This window comes from Erpetoichthys calabaricus, chromosome 13, assembly GCF_900747795.2.
Source record: "Erpetoichthys calabaricus chromosome 13, fErpCal1.3, whole genome shotgun sequence".
Taxonomy (NCBI): domain Eukaryota; kingdom Metazoa; phylum Chordata; class Cladistia; order Polypteriformes; family Polypteridae; genus Erpetoichthys; species Erpetoichthys calabaricus.
In genome coordinates, this window is record NC_041406.2 from 46,469,546 (window position 1) to 46,486,886 (window position 17,341).

The 17,341-nt window shown below is 35.9% G+C and overlaps 1 protein-coding gene across 5 annotated transcripts in view; it reads left to right on the top strand.

The window, feature by feature from the left end:
* tbc1d5 (TBC1 domain family, member 5) overlaps positions 1-17,341 on the top strand; it is a 637,433-nt gene that overhangs the window by 364,193 nt on the left and 255,899 nt on the right. For all 5 annotated transcript variants that reach the window (XM_028818192.2, XM_028818195.2, XM_051935905.1 and 2 more), the window contains one exon: positions 704-770. In XM_028818192.2, the coding sequence (XP_028674025.1) occupies positions 704-770 (67 nt within the window). The remainder of the gene's footprint in view (positions 1-703; positions 771-17,341) is intronic.

Here is a 17,341-nt window from a genome sequence, read left to right on the forward strand (position 1 = left end):
TGAAATGAACACTAAACACCCTATAAATTTTAGTTTTATAATCACCACCACTCTGCCATATGCCCTTTTAAAATTAGACGATATACTGTACTTGTCTGGACAACCTCTAAGTTTGTATGGTAAACTTTCAGTTCTGATAAATTTGTAAATTGTTAGAGGAACACCCATAAAATAGATGTGCTTCTTCTAACATTATGTCACTCAATTAAAGTGATCACAGGTGTACACTAGGAAATTACCAATGTGGGTAGTATTTAAATAAAGATTTTTCATTCATCCCTCCATCCATCCATATAGAAACCTTAATCAGTTTAACTAATTTAATTGTATGTACAAGCAAAAAATTCCAAGTGTTCATTACATTTTAAAATTATAGAATAGTCTGAGTAAATGAAGAACATAAAATTGTAAACAAATTTGACATTTATATTCAATCACAGGAGCACTGGAATATCAAAAACAGTGCATTTTTGTAAGCATTTCTCTATTCTGTATACTTTTCATGTTTAAAATAAACTATTTCAACTGCAAAGCTCATACAATGATATAAAGTTTGTGTATATACATTGGTGTGTATTATGTATTTTTATGTATTATTATGTATTATTATTTTTCTTTTGGTTAAGTTTTTTGTTTTGCTTTTTAAAACTTTGAATCAACCTTTTAAAGGCATTTTCTTATCTGTCATAAATATAAATTGTAGGCGGATTTATGGAAAACAGAAGAACAAAAACCTCTTCAGAGCCCGAGGGTACATTCAGCTCCTATAGGTGAGTACTTTCATTTATATTGACTGTTTATTGTGTAATACTTCCTGAAAAACATCTTATTTTGAACTCCTTCATTCTGCCTTTTTCTTTCATGTGTGTCAGATTAATTTGTTTTGTTGAAAAGTAAAAAAGACATCGTCCATCAAAAGAATTTCAATTAAAGCTGGAAATGCCTTGTTTTTTTTTAGAATTGTCAAGACAAACAGTTAATAGAAAAAAAGGTTCACATAAGAACTCGACAGTAATCTTTTTTTTCATCTCAGGTTTTCTTGTTGTGATTGTTTCAAATATTATACTAATCGTAATTACAGATGTGAAGCCCTGTAAATTTTTTGATGATTGAAGGATACAATAAAATGTTAGTATACCTTTAAAAATTGTCTCACTTTTCTAAGTTAACAAGAAATATTTTAAACTTATGACTTTTGTTACAATTACTGTCAATTTAATGCAAGCCATATTGCTAACAAATGAAAATAAAGTGACATGTCCATTATTTTTGACAGATTGTTATGCTTATTACAGAATAATTAACTTTTATCTTGTATGTACAAATTAGGACAAACTGCAGTGGTTCTAACTCGAGGCCATGTGTTTTTACACTCCCTATGCCTCCAGGGAGTGAAATAATACAGTTGATGTAGGTATAGTGCAGTTGTTGTTTCCTACTATAGGTGTGTAGCATAGAGAGATTGTGTAGAAAAGCTATGATATTTTATTTCAGCAACCTTAGAATGTTCTTCAGCACCTTATCACTGTAATTCAATATGCACCATGTTATTGTTTATCCACACTCTCCATATAATTTAAATGAAACATTAAAAATATTACCTTAGAAATTAATTTTAGGTTGTCTATGTACGCTGTGTATGTTTTATCATCATCATCTGAACTTCCTTAGGAAGCGGACATATGCCATTTGATTTTGAACTGCTTGCTTAATATAAATTATTATTTTTGTTTTAGACTACAAGAATGTTTTTGTTTTACGTAGTTCATGTCCATAACAAAGTGAACCTTTTCAACATTTCTAAGAAATCTGTGGTATAGATTACCATTTTATCACATATTTCACAATGGGCCAGAATAGTGCTTGTGTTGCACAATGGTTAACTAAGCTGTCTCACTTCCAGTGTCTTAAGTTAGAGTTCTGCTGTGAGTTTGCTGTCTATTTAGAGTATTTTCAATCTTACTGTATGTTTTTTTTTTTTGGTACTCTGGTTTTTCTCATTCGTCCTCAAATCATACAAGTTAGGTAAATAAGAGAAGAAAATGGAAATATGATATACAGAAGACTTCTCTGAAGTTATGTTTTCCAATATTGTTTTTTCACCTTTATATTAAACATGAATTTTAAAACTGTTATAATAAACAGTTAAGGTCACTGATATCCATCTAGATATTCTTCTTCAAGTTTTCTGTATCATACACTATACAATTCTGTTTCTTTTATTTTTCTACAACACTTTTATACAATAACTTCCTACCTTTGTAAACAATTGTAAACTCTGAAATCCTACAATGTAACTGGCTGAAAACTGGATTTACATTCCTTTGTAAGAAGCCTTACCATCCATTTCTTCTGAAGTGAATTTATAGTTCAGTTTAAATTGCACCTTAATGCATTTTTTTCTTTAGTTTCTTTTATCATTTATTTTAGGGATCCTTTCAACATATACAGTAATTGTTCAGGTTTAACTGTTTATTCTTGTTTAAATGACATCTGTCTTAAAATTTATCAGAGAAAATACCATCATGTGAAAAGGTAAGTACACTCCATGAAATGCTTTTTCATTTTTGAAATTAAGGTAATATAAAAAAAAAATCATGCCACATACATTTTGTAGCTCATAGTATAATTTTGAAAACATAAATGCAAATTATGCATGTAGAAAAAATAAGTACCCATATATTTATCACAACCTCAATTACCTAAAATTAAAACTGGGTGCACATGGTTAAAATATTATTAGAGAGAATCTTGTCTGAGCTTGTCTTTTTCCATCCATCCATTCATTATCCAACCTGCTATATCCTAACACAGGGTCACAGGGGTCTGCTTGAGCCAATCCCAGCCAACATAGGGTGCAAGGCAGGAACAAATTCTGGGTGCCAGCCCACCGCAGGGCGCACACACTCACACACACCAAGCACACACTAGGGACAATTTAGGATCGCCCATGCACCTAATCTGCATGTCTTTGGACTGTGGGAGGAAACCAGAGCACCTGGAGGAAACCCATGCAGACACGGGGAGAACATGCAAACTCCATGCAGGGAGGACCTGGGAAGTGAACCCAGGTCTCCTTACTGCGAGGCAGCAGCGCTACCACTGCGCCACCGTGCCGCCCACTTGTCTTTTTTTAATCCAATTTTTTAAAAGCATAAAACATTCCATACAATCAAGTCAAACTTAACAAAACTAAAATCAAATCAACCCTACTTATGAGAAAGAGATAGACCAACAACCAGAGCAAAAATGTTAAGAGTAGTAAAGAGAGAAAGGAGTCTTTTTTCCCCCCAATATAAATGCTTATTCTAAAATGTTATTGATTTGGTCCTGGCCACTGACTTAAAAGAGGTGGGTTAGGATTTTTCCTGTTGAGCAAGTCTATGTGCTAGTAGTGTAGTAAAGGCAATTATAGTTTGTTTGTCCTTCCACGCTTTAAGCTCATCTGGGAGTACACCAAACACAAGCTGTTAATGGATTAGGAGGGATTGTGACAGCAAGGCTGTCTGAAAGGCATTTAAAAAGTTTCGTCCAAAATGATGTTAATGTGGTACACGCCCAAAACATTGTGGCCCAGTGAAGCTGGGGGTCGATTGAAACCGTTCACAGGCTGGATCTTGCCCTGGAAACATCTTGAACAATCTCAAATGAGATAGATGTGCTCGATAAAAGATTTTAAGTTGAATAATTGAATGTTTTGCACATATGGAGCTAGAGTGAATTCTGTGCGTGGCTGCCTTCCACTCCATTTCTGAAATGTTGAGTAAGAGATCTTTTTCCCACTGTAATCTGGGATCTTTAAAAGGAAGGGACTTTAAAATGTTTTTATGTACAGTATTATAGAAATGCTATCTGAGTTTCCAAGACTGATCAATATCTCTTCTGGAATAGAAATAGGTGAGGAAAACTGGGCAGATTTTGCTTAGCAAAGTTTCTAATTTGCAGATAGTATAATTGTTCATAGGATGCAAAGACATTATTTATATACAAATCTCTAAAAGATTTAATCCCATACGTTTTTCCAAACATTAAAAAATGTGTAAGTTCGAGAGGTAAATAACAGATAAAATATTCTCTAACTTAAAGTGCTTCCTACAGTGGTTCCATATTTTGAATGAATGAAGGACAAATGGGTTGTTAATATATTGGCGATACCTTGTATTTACTGGTGTACAAAGCAACGAATATAAAGAAGTGATGCAGGATTTCATTTCTATTGCAGACCAAGCTAGTGAGTGTTCATCTATTTTGTCAATGTCCAGGTTTTTATAGCTTGTATGTTTTGCTGCCCAGTAATAAAATTGGAAATTAGGTAGAGCCATGCCTTCTTCTGATTTAGGTTGTTGTAGGGTTGCCTTCTGAATGTATGGATATTTTGAATTCCAAATAAATGATGTTGTGATTGAATCTAATTTCTTAAAAAAGATTTGTTAATGTATATGGGGATGTTTTGAAATAGGAATAGAAGCTTAGGGAGGATATTCATCTTCACAATGTTAATTCTTCCTGCTAAAGTAAGATGAAGGGAAACCATCTATGCACGTCTTGTTTAATTTTATCCATGCAAACAGCAAAATATTTTGTTGAAAAAGAGCTTTATATTTACTTGTGAGGTTGACCCCAAGATACTGTATTTAAACTGATCTGCAATGATAAAAGGGAAGGTGTCCAATCTAATGTTGTTGGCTAGAGAATTCACTGGAAAGAGCACATTTTTGTTGAAATTAATTTTAAGTTCAGATATCTTTTGAAATTGTGCTAGTGCTGTTAGGACTGTAGGCACTGTGGGTCTGATATATGCAGTACCATATCCTCTGTATATAGTGATATTTTCTGTTCAAGTCCTTCTCTGAAAATTCCCTTTATCTCTGATGCATTTCAAAAGTAAACAGCCAATGGCTCAATGGCAATTGCAGATAGCAGTGGTGACAAGGGGCATCTATCTCTAGTACCGTGTTCTAGTTTGAAGTAGTCTGAAATAATGTTGTTAATACAAACTGAAGCTTCTGAACTAGTATACAGTAGTTTGATCCATGCATATATGTTTGGGCCAAACCCAAATTTATGCAAAGCAGTGAACAGGTAATCCCATTCAACCATATCAAATGCTTTTTCTGCATCCAAAGATAATATGATCTCTGGAGTGTTGGACTTCGTGGGTGAATATACTATATCAAATAGGCATTGTAGATTGAAAGCCAAATGTCTACCTGTAATAAATCCTGTTTGGTCTTGTGATATTACTGAATGTAGCACTTTCTCGATCTTTCTAGCTAGGGCTTTGAAGAGTATTTTAACGTCATTATTCAGAAGTGAGGTTGATATGTATGATGCAAGTTGTAATAAGCCCTTATTTTTCTTAGGAAAAATGGTAATTAATGCTTGGCGAAAAGTTTGAGAGAGTTGTTTTTTTTTGTCTCTGGCTTCTATAAATGTTGCTAATAAGATGGGAGCTAACTTAGCTGATTTTTTTTATGAAATTCAGCAGGGTAGCCATCAGGACCTGCTGTCACTCTGAAGTGAGTTTATAGTATCTAGTAATTATGATATTGTCAGAATTTTATTCAATTCCTCTGCAGATAGTGTATCTAGCTGTGGTATCTATAATGTATCAAAAAGTGCATTAGATTGTATCTTGTGTTCTTTAAACTAAGTGGAATATAAGGATTTATAGTAGTCTCTAAATGTGTGTGTTATATTTTCATGGCCAATGATTCTATCTCCGTCTGTGTTGGTGATTACTAATATTGCGTTGCAAGCTTCCTACTTATGGACTTGTTACGCTAAGATCTTGTTAGCCTTCTCTCCATGTTCGTAGTAATGATGTCGCGATTTAAAAATGAGATGTTCTGTTTCTTCTGTTGTCAAGAGGTTAAGTTCTGATTACAAAGCCTGTCTTTTCCTATAAAGTGCCTCATTTGGAGACCTGGCATGGTCTTGATCTATTCTGGTAATTTCATTGTCTCTGATGCCTTCTTGGTTTCTGATTTATTTTTGTGGGAAATATATGAGATAATCTTTCCCCTAAATAAGCCTTCAGAGTTTCCCAGAGTATTCCTGCAGAAACCTCAGAGGATGCATTTGTCTTAAAAAAAAAAAAAAATCAATTTGCTTGGATATAAATGCTGTACAGTTCTCGTCAGCTAATGATAGGGGGTTAGGGTGCCAGCTGCGAGATGAGTATGTGGGGCATAGTGATGTGAGCTCCATGATCAGAGGGGCATGGTTGGAGATAACAATACCGTCGTAATTGCAAGATTTGATCCTGGGCAAGAAATTGTTATCTATAAAGAAATAATCCTTGAGTAACAATGATGTACTGGTGAGAAGAAGGTATATGATCTTAAGTTTGGATTTAGAAATCTCCGTGGGTCTGATAAGTTATGATCAATTAAAAACTGTGTAATTATTTTTTCAGTGTTAGATTTCCAGCCACAGGGTTTGCACAAACCAGTGTTTTTCTTAGTGCCGGTCCCAAGCCCAGATAAATGGGGAGGGTTATGTCAGGAAGGGCATCCAGTGTAAAATTCTGCCAAATCAATATGTGGACAGATGATCCGCTGTGGCAACCCTTAACAGGATTAGTTGAAAGAAGAAGAAGATGTTGTCACCCCTGTAGCTGAAGACCTATTGAGGTCTGGATTTAAAACACAATTAAAGTCTCTGGCCATTAATACTTTATGAGAGTTCAAGTTAGGAATGGATGCAAATACATTTTGGATGAAATCTCTATCAGCCATATTGGGTGCATAGATATTTATCAAAATCACATTACAATTAAATAATTTACCCATAACCATCACATATCGCCGTTCATGATCTCTTATTACATCTGATACTACAAATGAAGTTGATCTGTGAATTAAGATTACCACACCTCTAGTTTTCTTTATATAGCTGGAGTGGAATATTTGGCCAGTCCAGTCTCTTTGGAACTAAAACTGATCCTTGCTTAATAAGTGGATCTCCTGTAAAAACACTCTTGACGTTTAGACCTATTAGGTGAGAGAATACTTTCTTCCTCTTTAGTTCATGATTGAGAGCTTTGACATTCCAGCTCACAAAGTTTACTGTTTGGTCATAGAGCCATTGCTTCATTCTATAATCTTAAATTAAGGTCGTACATCATTACATATGATAGTGTTAATCTTTATTTCCAATACTGCATGGAATTATAGGTATGAAGCCTATTGTTGTGTAGGCATTTACAATTGTGGGGATGAAAAAGATAGTACAGAAATAGCTTGCTCTGTTTCTCTCCTCCCCCAAACAATACCCCCCAAAATTTCCCCTGACCTTGTCTTATTTAAATCTTAGCCATTTTGTTTGGTATGTTCTTTTTTGATGAAGTACAATATTTGTTAAAACCCATACTTGGATCAAAAGAGTTCTCTGAGACCTTCAGAAAGAGGGTTGTAGATGCCTATGAGCCTGGGATAGGACTTAAACAAGATCTACAGTTCCACTGTTAGAAAGATCATCTACAAGTGTAGAAGATCTCAAGCAACTGCCAGCTTGTCTAGGCTTGGCTACTCAGCAAGTTCAGGGCAAGAGTAGAATGCACAATTCTGAAAGAAGTCTCTGAGAACCCCAGAATTTCATAATAAGACCTACAGATAATCTTCCCACTGTTGATGATAAGGGGCATGAATTTAACATTAGAAAGAGGTTTGACAAATTATGTCTATGTGGGAGGTGTGCCATGAGGAAACCTTTGCTATTCAGAAAGAACATCAAGGAAAGACTAATATTTCCATATGAACATCTAGGCAAAGACTAGGACCTCTAAGACAAAGACAGAGTTAGTAAGCCACAGTACCAGAAGACATGTTTGACTAAAGTCAAAGATGGCATTTGACTAGAAGATCTCGATACCAGCTGTTAAGAATGGAAGTGGAAATGTTATGGTTTAGGGCTGATTTGGTACATCAGGGTCTGAGCAGCTCACCATCATAGAATTTGCTATGAATTCTTAATTGCACCTGGAGGTGCTTAAGGAAATTGCGAGACCATCTGTCCGAATATTGAAGCTCAGTCAAAAGTGAAAATTTCAACATGACAATGACCCTAAACATACCAGTAAATCCACCAAAGAATTTCTGAATAGAAAGAAATGGAAGATCTATATTTGCAAAGTCAAACCCGAATTTGAATTGAAATGCTGTGGAGGGATTTGAAACAGGCTGTGCACACATGACACTCCTCACAAATTGCATAGCTAAAACAATTCTAAATGGAGTAGTGGGAAGAACAGTTATAGGAAACAATAGTGGAGCCTAAAGTATCCTTGCTTTTTCCGCAGATGGAAATAGCTTATCTGTTCATTTCTCATGGAATAAATAATTGAAAAGTCCAATTCTCATTTTTTTAATATTACACCATCTTTATCTAAAGATACTCTTTAAATGGAGATCAAATTGTGATATGTTCATATCATATATATTAAAAAAAATTTCTTATGGGGTATTTACTTTTTCATGTGATTATGGTAAAGTGCTGTTAAAAAGCCTTCCTCAAAAACAAATTATCAAGTTATACATATTAGAGACGGCCAGCATCCTAACCTAGCTGGGATGCCCAAGGAATTGAAGGATGGGAGAAGGCAGCAAAATTAGGGCTCTGCCTCACCCAGAACACTAGATGGCAGCCAACCTGGGTTGCATCGAGATCGCAGGTTCCCACGGGGCTCCATGTGAGTTGGAGTTTGGCACAGCCCTGTTGGGGATGGCTGAGCCTTTTTGTGCAACACTTCCGCCACACCCGGAAATTCTGCCAGAAAAGGGTCACTGGACACCAAAAGTACTTCTGGGTGCCTTATAAAAGGAGCCAGTTGCCACTACTCTGGGAGCAAGAGTCGGGTGGAAGAGGATGAAGCTTGCTGGAGGAGTAGAGGCAAAAGAATGAGAGAAAAGGAAGAGGAAAGAAAGTGCTGTGTGCTGTAAAATGTGCTTGATGCCTTATACTATGCTGCTGTGGGGAGTGAGGGAGAAGCTGTTCCCCATGTATAATAAAATGGGTGTGTTGCTGAACTTCTGTCCTGGTGTCTGTTGTGTAAGGTTTTTGGGGAGCTGAGTAGCCCCAGACAGAAGGTGCTGCAGGAATGGCTGAGCCCTTTGGTGTTTATATATAACATATGTATGTATGTGTGTGTGTTCCTTTCCACTTTTTACTGAATTTACATCAGTCAGAACTGTTGCATGGTCTTAGGGAGAGCACCTTCATAATTGGTGACATCAAAGCTCAGTATCAGAGCTAGAAAAGCAGGGAGAAGTAAAAGCACAGTTTGACACTATGTTAGAATTTTCCAGTATGCTGAGTGGATTGTTATATTCATGTGTTTTCCGTTTGGAGCAGAAAGAGACGTTGATGCTCTTGCTTCCAAATTCATGTCATTGTTTCAGCTGGAGACATCAGCTCACAAGGCTGAATGCTGGGCAGTTTTATAACTTACTCTTCCCAAAGAAAAAAATTATAAATTACTATGAAGGAAACATATTCAAATGTAAAAATAATGCACCTTTAACATTGCTACTTTTAGGTTGACTTACTAATGCAAATCATCATAATATACACATAAACATGACACATGTACACTAGCACATCTGTCTAAGAGCCCATCGAATTTGATTTGATTACTGGCTGAAATGTACATGTTCACTCATTACTCACATACCATGGGTTCAAAAGTCTACTGTATTCTAAAGCTACACTTATTAATTGTTATCTTAAAATTAGCCTAGTTTCAATTAGCCTTGCAAGTGCTAATATGTGCATGAGTGAGGTCTCCAGTGATTTGCAAACTGGTCATCTGCTACACCCTCCAGTGTCCTGGAAACTGGCAATTTCTTGTCTTGCTTCACTGGAGCCACAGGGAGGACTATCAAGCTACAAAGGTTTACACATTCCGGTAGAATGGTATCAGAATAAGAAACTTTTTCAGTTAATGCGAGTCAGTTTTGAGTGGGGAATAAGCTTCCTCAATGTTTACAGTCCAAACACTTAACCACCAACTCAAATTCCCTTACTCTGCTTTTATTGCACCGACACTACAGTAATCCCTCGCTATATCGCGCTTCGCCTTTCGCGGCTTCACTCCATCGCGGATTTTATATGTAAGCATATTTAAATATATATCGCGGATTTTTCGCTGCTTCGCGGGTTTCTGCGGACAATGGGTCTTTTAATTTCTGGTACATGCTTCCTCAGTTGGTTTGCCCAGTTGATTTCATACAAGGGACGCTATTGGCAGATGGCTGAGAAGCTACCCAACTTACTTTCTCTCTCTCTCTCTTGCGCTGACGTAGGGGGGTGTGAGCAGGGGGGCTGTTCGCACACCTAGACGATACGGACGCTCGTCTAAAAATGCTGAAAGATTATCTTCACATTGCTATCTTTTGTGCAGCTGCAGCTGCTTCCTGAAACGACATGCTGAACGGTGCTTCGCATACTTAAAAGCTCGAAGGGCACGTATTGATTTTTTTATCTGTCTCTGTCTATCTCTCTCTCTCTCTCTCTCTGCTCCTGACGGAGGGGGTGAGAGCTGCCGCCTTCAACAGCTTTGTACCGTGGTACTTCGCATACTTAAAAGCCAAACAGCACTATTGATTTGTTTGCTCCTTTGAAGAGGAAGATATGTTTGCATTCTTTTAATTGTGAGACTGAACTGTCATCTCTGTCTTGTCATGGAGCACAGTTTAAACCTTTGAAAAAGAGACAAATGTTTGTTTGCAGTGTTTGAATAACGTTCCTGTCTCTCTACAACCTCCTGTGTTTCTGCGCAAATCTGTGACTAAAGCATGACAATATAAAAATAACCATATAAACATATGGTTTCTACTTGGCGGATTTTCTTATTTCACGTGTGGCTCTGGAACGCAACCTCCTCGATGGAGAAGGGATTACTGTACTATGTTTTCATTTAAAAAAAGCATTCACTTCAATTTTAGTACCACCAGCAAAAGGATTTATCGTAAAATTGTAGTGACTGGTAAATTATTTGCCTTTTTCACATGTAGCAAGATTCAAACTGTAAAAATTGCAGGTTATATTCATACAGGTAAGTAAAACAGCACGTTCCATGCAAAGCAACTCTTCTGTGCCTGCTATGTTTGAATATGTTTTTCTTCTGTGAAGGGTGACCAGTCAGAGGATAAATTGTGGCAGTAATAACATATAAACAATAAACATTCACCAGCTAGAGCTTGGTGGATTCAGTGTTTTAAGAAATCTTTGTTTCCAACCATCTACATTTAAATGCCGTGCCAATGTTTTTAAAAGTTTCTGGCTCTGGAGAGTATTTTCAGGAGTATTAATTTTTGTCAGTTGAAAGTGCCACAGTAGTGTGAAGGAAGGTGAAAATGAAGACAAATATGTGTGTTTTTTTAAATGAAAATGTACTTGTGTGGATTGGGCCTTACTTTGTAAAGTAAAAGATGATTAGTGTGAGAAATCCGTACTACCTTGATATGTTATCTGTCTGTTTGAGGGTAATTAATGTAGCGTTTTATAGTTAGTGAATTGAAATAACATGAAAAATGGAAAAATACACAGTAAATTTAAAAAAAGCATTAAATTAATTTAAACAAAACTGCATTAAAATATGATAAATTTATTAAAGTAAAGTTGTATACATTGTATCTTAATCATTAAATTCATGAGTGACATTCACAAAAAAAGTTTTCAAAACAAAGATAGAGGGACCTGAAACAATCAGTATGTAGTACTTATTTCATTATTTTTTTGATTTCTTCAAAATAATTACACATTCACAAAGGAGCATGACATTGTTTGTATCACTAGAAAACTTGGGTATTGGTAATAATATGATGGTATATCAGAAACTGTAAAATTCTTTGTAATTCAATTTTGTTGCCTATTAGATTGAGGAGCCACTGTTGCCAATTATCAGCCATTGTGCCTGCCGCTTGTGAAGCATATGTGACAGCATTCTGTTACTATTTCGAGCAGAGCCCAACAGGTCTTTATGAGTCTACTGGGCACTGGGCAGTCATATGCATTGCTCTTCTGGGCCTTGTCACTTTAGGTTTTTTTTTTTTTTAGCTTAAAGATCTTCTTAAAATAGATTAACCTGTCTCTATTCCAAAATAGCACTAATGTTTATTAAAACATAAATGTCTCTCCTCCATGCCAAGGTGATGGGGCCATCTTGCCTTATGTTGATGGGCTGAGGGTAGAAACCAAAATAATGAGATTGTAAGTGCAAGCAGCTGAATTAATGTCCCTGCACAGGGTGACTGGGATTACTCACCATGATTGGGAAAAGAGCTTTGCAATAAAGCATGCCCTTTGTGTACACCCACAAATTCTCCACAGTAAGATGAGTCAGTTGAGATAATTTGTTCATATGGTTGAGATGCCCTCTAATTCCAGCTGAAGGGGTTGCACACAGCACCATCCACTTGGAGAAGAACCAAGACACTCTGGAAGGAGTCCATATCTTGGCTGCCTGAGATCAACTGGGAATTTCTCAGGAAGAGCTATAAACTCTGTCTTAGTCTAGGGCAGACTGGTCTGTCCAGCCCTGTATGTTTATATTATAACCATCACCAGGAAGAGTATATCTGAAGTGATGTGTAGATTATGGACCAATGACTTGTAGGTTAGATATAGGGACAAAATACCACTATGTCCATGTACCCATTTCAAAATAAATGGGTATCTAAACAAAAGTAGTTTTTTTTCCATTAAGTTTTTAGGCATCCATTTATGTATTTTTATTTTCTATGAAGGAAATAACCATCAATCAGACACTACAGTTTTCCATTCATTACACTTTTAATCTTTATTTATGTTGGTGTGTGAAAGTAATTTAAACTTACAATTGACCTGTATCATGCTAATGTGAATATTATTTTACAGTATAGATGAATCTAATATTCTTTTGTATTACCAAATTAAAAATGTTAAAATGCTCATTTGTTAGGAGTGTTTTTTTCCTAGTTGTTTAATGAAAAGTAATTCATAGTTTAATATTACTTTTTCCACTTTAAACAGCTTTTAGCCTACAGCAATTAAATACAGTATGTCTCTTTAGATGCCTTTGGTCATGATTTTGAAAAATGTTTTTTTTTAGTTTCACAGTGACTAAAGCTTGATAGAAACTGTTTAGTTTTGCATAGTATAGGTACATTTTTTCTTATCTTCTCATATCTTTTAGTCATTCTCTACATGGCCATGTAGGTTTTATTTGGGTACTACAGTTTCCCAAAAATAGTGCTTGTTGAGCTATTTCAGAATCAAAAGTTGACCTAATTTGGGGGTTGACATGCATGTTCCCTGTCATTGACTGATTTACTGTTTAGGTTTGTTTGCTGCCTTTAGCTGACTGCAGCCATGATAAGCTCAGACTTGCACAAAAATAGAGGAACAAATGCATAATCACTATGTGTATTGTCAAGTCAACAGTTTGTTGATGAATATTTAAAAAAAGTTGCTTTAACTATTTAAATGTACCATTTTAAGGCCTTTTAAATAAAATAGAAACATGAGGCCAGGAGAAATTGTAGTGGTGATGATCTGAGGCCAAATTTTAGTTTTGCAGATTCTAATCAGTCTGTGGTCTACTGTAAGTGATACGGTAAAGCTAAAAACTAGCCATTTAATTAGCTGCAGTGTTCCGTATTTGTTTAAACATATTGAGACACACGTGTTTACTGAATACATCAAATTATTATGTCCTATGAGGCAAATCCTTTATTTTCCATGTAGCATCAGCCTCAAAACCCGCCAACGCAGTTGATACCACGGCATCTGACAAGGTAGGTCAGCAGGTGTTGATTTATCAGAGAACAAGTGCAGAATGGTGTTGGTTTCTCACAAACAAGTTTAGTTTTCTGAGATGAATCCTGGTAAGTGCAAAATACTGTATCAAATATATGTCCAAATATTGAAGTCCTCTTCATAAAAACACAAATCGGAGTTATTTTAGATGAATAATGGTAAAAAAAAAAAAAACATATTTTTAAGACAAGGGTGTACATTTAATAAAAATAAAAGTAACATTTGTGGTTAAATGTTCTAGATTGAAATGAAAAACATTATTGTAAGTGTGATTGTAACGCAGAGCACCATACATAATGTAAACCACAATAATAATAGCATTCAAGATGAAAGTCAGAGGTGAAGAAAGATGAAGAAGCTAGATAAACCTGTGGTAACAAAGGAAGATCAAAAAAGGAGTTATTTTCATGCAAAGGTGGATCACCACAGGCTATTTAAAGAAAATTGTAAACAGACACTTCCAATACACATGCAAAACAGCGAGTGACATGTTCAGTCATTAAAAGTAAGGCTAAGTCACTTTGCGGAGTCTTTTAAATATTAGTGCTTATACTGAATCTTCTTTACTTTTTATAAACTACGTGATTATTCTACCCAAACTGACTAAAGTCCTGTGTTAGAAACTGCTACTGAGATGCTTGTATGTTAGGTATATTAAATATATTGTACCCTAAGCAGCTTGTGCCAGCACTACAGTTATTTTCCATTTTAAAAAAATGTACTTCTCTGATGCGACTGTGTTTTTCATAATCATGTTTACAGTGTCAAAGGTGTGTGTCATAATAATATTAAATGAAAGCAAAATGGTATAGGCTTATAAAGGACCCAGAGCTGCAAAAAGTATTTATGACATTGGTCTTGATGAAGAGGGGCCATAATACTTTAAAACCTAGGAAGGGTCTTGAAGTGTTGAGCACAAAATTACTAAAATCACTTTAGATCAGTCTTTAATTTTTCTCATAAGGGTTTATTTTATAGTAGGGTGCACCATTTTTTAATTAAAAAAAGTTTCTACATTGCATGAACATAATATCTTACTAGTCACTAGTGCTACTGTAACTATTGAATTACACTGAAAGAAATTTTAATTGCCAGCGCCATACCTAGATGGCTTCATAATGGCTTTTTTTTATATTGATGTTGTGTGAGAAAAATTGCATAACATTAAATATAAAGTGCATTTTTAGAATGTTAAACTTCGAACACTCTGAATAATTTGTACCACAAAATATACCTTTCCGCACCACTTTCTAAGCTTGCTTAACTCTGAGCAAGGTTGCATGGGCTAGAGCCTGTCTCATAGCCTGTTTCATATTCATCATGATGCGTCGGCCTCCATATTACATTTCATTTGTTAACTTTTGTTTTTATTTAGTGTGGCTTCAAATTTTTCCAAGACTCCCTTACCTTCCTTTTATATCCAACTGGACCTTCCAAATTCATTTCATTCATTTATGCACAGCACTCAATGCTATTTCCCACTGCTGCCCAATTTTTTGTTCTGTGAACTATGTATTTATTTTCTTGGCTAAAAACAGCTATGTATTTGTTATGTTAAACATTCCTTTTGTTTTTTTAAGTAATTATTTTTGTCAAAATAGGTTATATTTTTTCCCTTGACAGCTATTTCAAATATCACAGGGAATAAGTATTACGTGATTTCCTTTGGGAAGTGCAGTATTATATTAAGTTGTATGTTGCAACACCTGTGCAGTTTCAGTGTTTCATGAAATACTTAAGCTAAAGTAGATTGTTTGTTCTTCAGAATCATGAAGGTAGTATATAATGTGTAAATACTGTAGATGGGTAATAAATACTGACAAGCAGTGGAGAGTTTTGGAAATAGTATTTCATTTTATTCTTGCAGTGTTTTCTTTGTCTTTTGGTCCTTTTTGAACAAAAGCTTTTGAAACAATTCATTTTTAATTGTTTTCCCAGCAGATCAGATTCACTTGTGCATTAATGAGCCACAGGTGTCAAGCCTTTGGTGAGCACATGACTCGGAGGCACATTTTGAGTTGTTTATGTTGTAATCTTGTAGAAGTGTCCTCTAGTGAGACATTGCAGCACTGGTTTAGGCTGGGACTTTTTCCCTTGCTGCTTCTGCAAGTATATTTGTTCTGTAGTGTGTGGTTTCTCAGTTTTTGCTTCATCATCTTAGTTCATATACTGTATCATAACAGTTGCTTTTCATACAAACTGTTTATCCCTATTATAATTACTGTATAGCAGCTTATAGCAGCATATACAATAGTGAAAATAAACCAAACAATTGGCACAAGTTGTACAATAAAATGTGCAACATGATTAAATTTAAATTTTAAAATGTGTAACATGATTAATTTCCATAAAGTGCATTTTAACATGTTAATTAGGGTGACCTTATAAATACTATATACAGGTGCTGGTCATAAAATTAGAATATCATGACAAAGTTGATTTATTTCAGTAATTCTATTCAAAAAGTGAAACTTGTATATTAGATTCATTCATTACACACAGACTGATGTATTTCAAATGTTTATTTATCTTAATGTTGATGATTATAACTGACAACTAATGAAAGTCCCAAATTCAGCATCTCGGAAAATTAGAATATTGTGAAAAGGTTCAATATTGAAGACACCTGGTGCCACACTCTAATCAGCTAATTAACTCAAAACACCTGCAAAAGCCTTTAAATGGTCTCTCAGTCTAGTTCTGTAAGCTACACAATCATGGGGAAGACTGCTGACTTGACAGTTGTCCAAAGGACGACCAATGACACCTTGCACAAGGAAGGCAAGACACAAAAGGTCATTGCTAAAGAGGCTGGCTGTTCACAGAGCTCTGTGTCCAAGCACATTAATAGAGAGGCGAAGGGAAGGACAAGATGTGGTAGAAAAAAGTGTACAAGCAATAGGGATAACTACACCCTGGAGAGGATTGTGAAACAAAACCCATTCAAAAATGTGGGGGAGATTCACAAAGAGTGGACTGCAGCTAGAGTCAGTGCTTCAAGAACCACCACGCACAGACGTATGCAAGACATGGGTTTCAGCTGTCGCATTCCTTGTGTCAAGCCACTCTTGAACAAGAGACAGCGTCAGAAGCATCTCGCCTGGGCTAAAGACAAAAAGGACCGGACTGCTGCTGAGTGAATTTTGCATTTCCTTTGGAAATCAAGGTCCCAGAGTCTGGAGGAAGAGAGGAGAGGCACAGAATCCATGTTGCGTGAGGTCCAGTGTAAAGTTTCCACAGTCAGTGATGGTTTGGGCTGCCATGTCATCTGCTGGTGTTGGTCCATTGTGTTTTCTGAGGTCCAAGGTCAACGCAGCCGTCTACCAGGAAGTTTTAGAGCACTTCTTGCTTCCTGCTGCTGACAAACTTTATGGAGATGCAGATTTCATTTTCCAACAGGACCTGGCACCTGCACACAGTGCCAAAGCTACCAGTACCTGGTTTAAGGACCATGGTATCCCTGTTCTTGATTGGCCAGCAAACTCGCCTGACCTTAACCCCATAGAAAATCTATGGGGTATTGTGAAGAGGAAGATGCAAT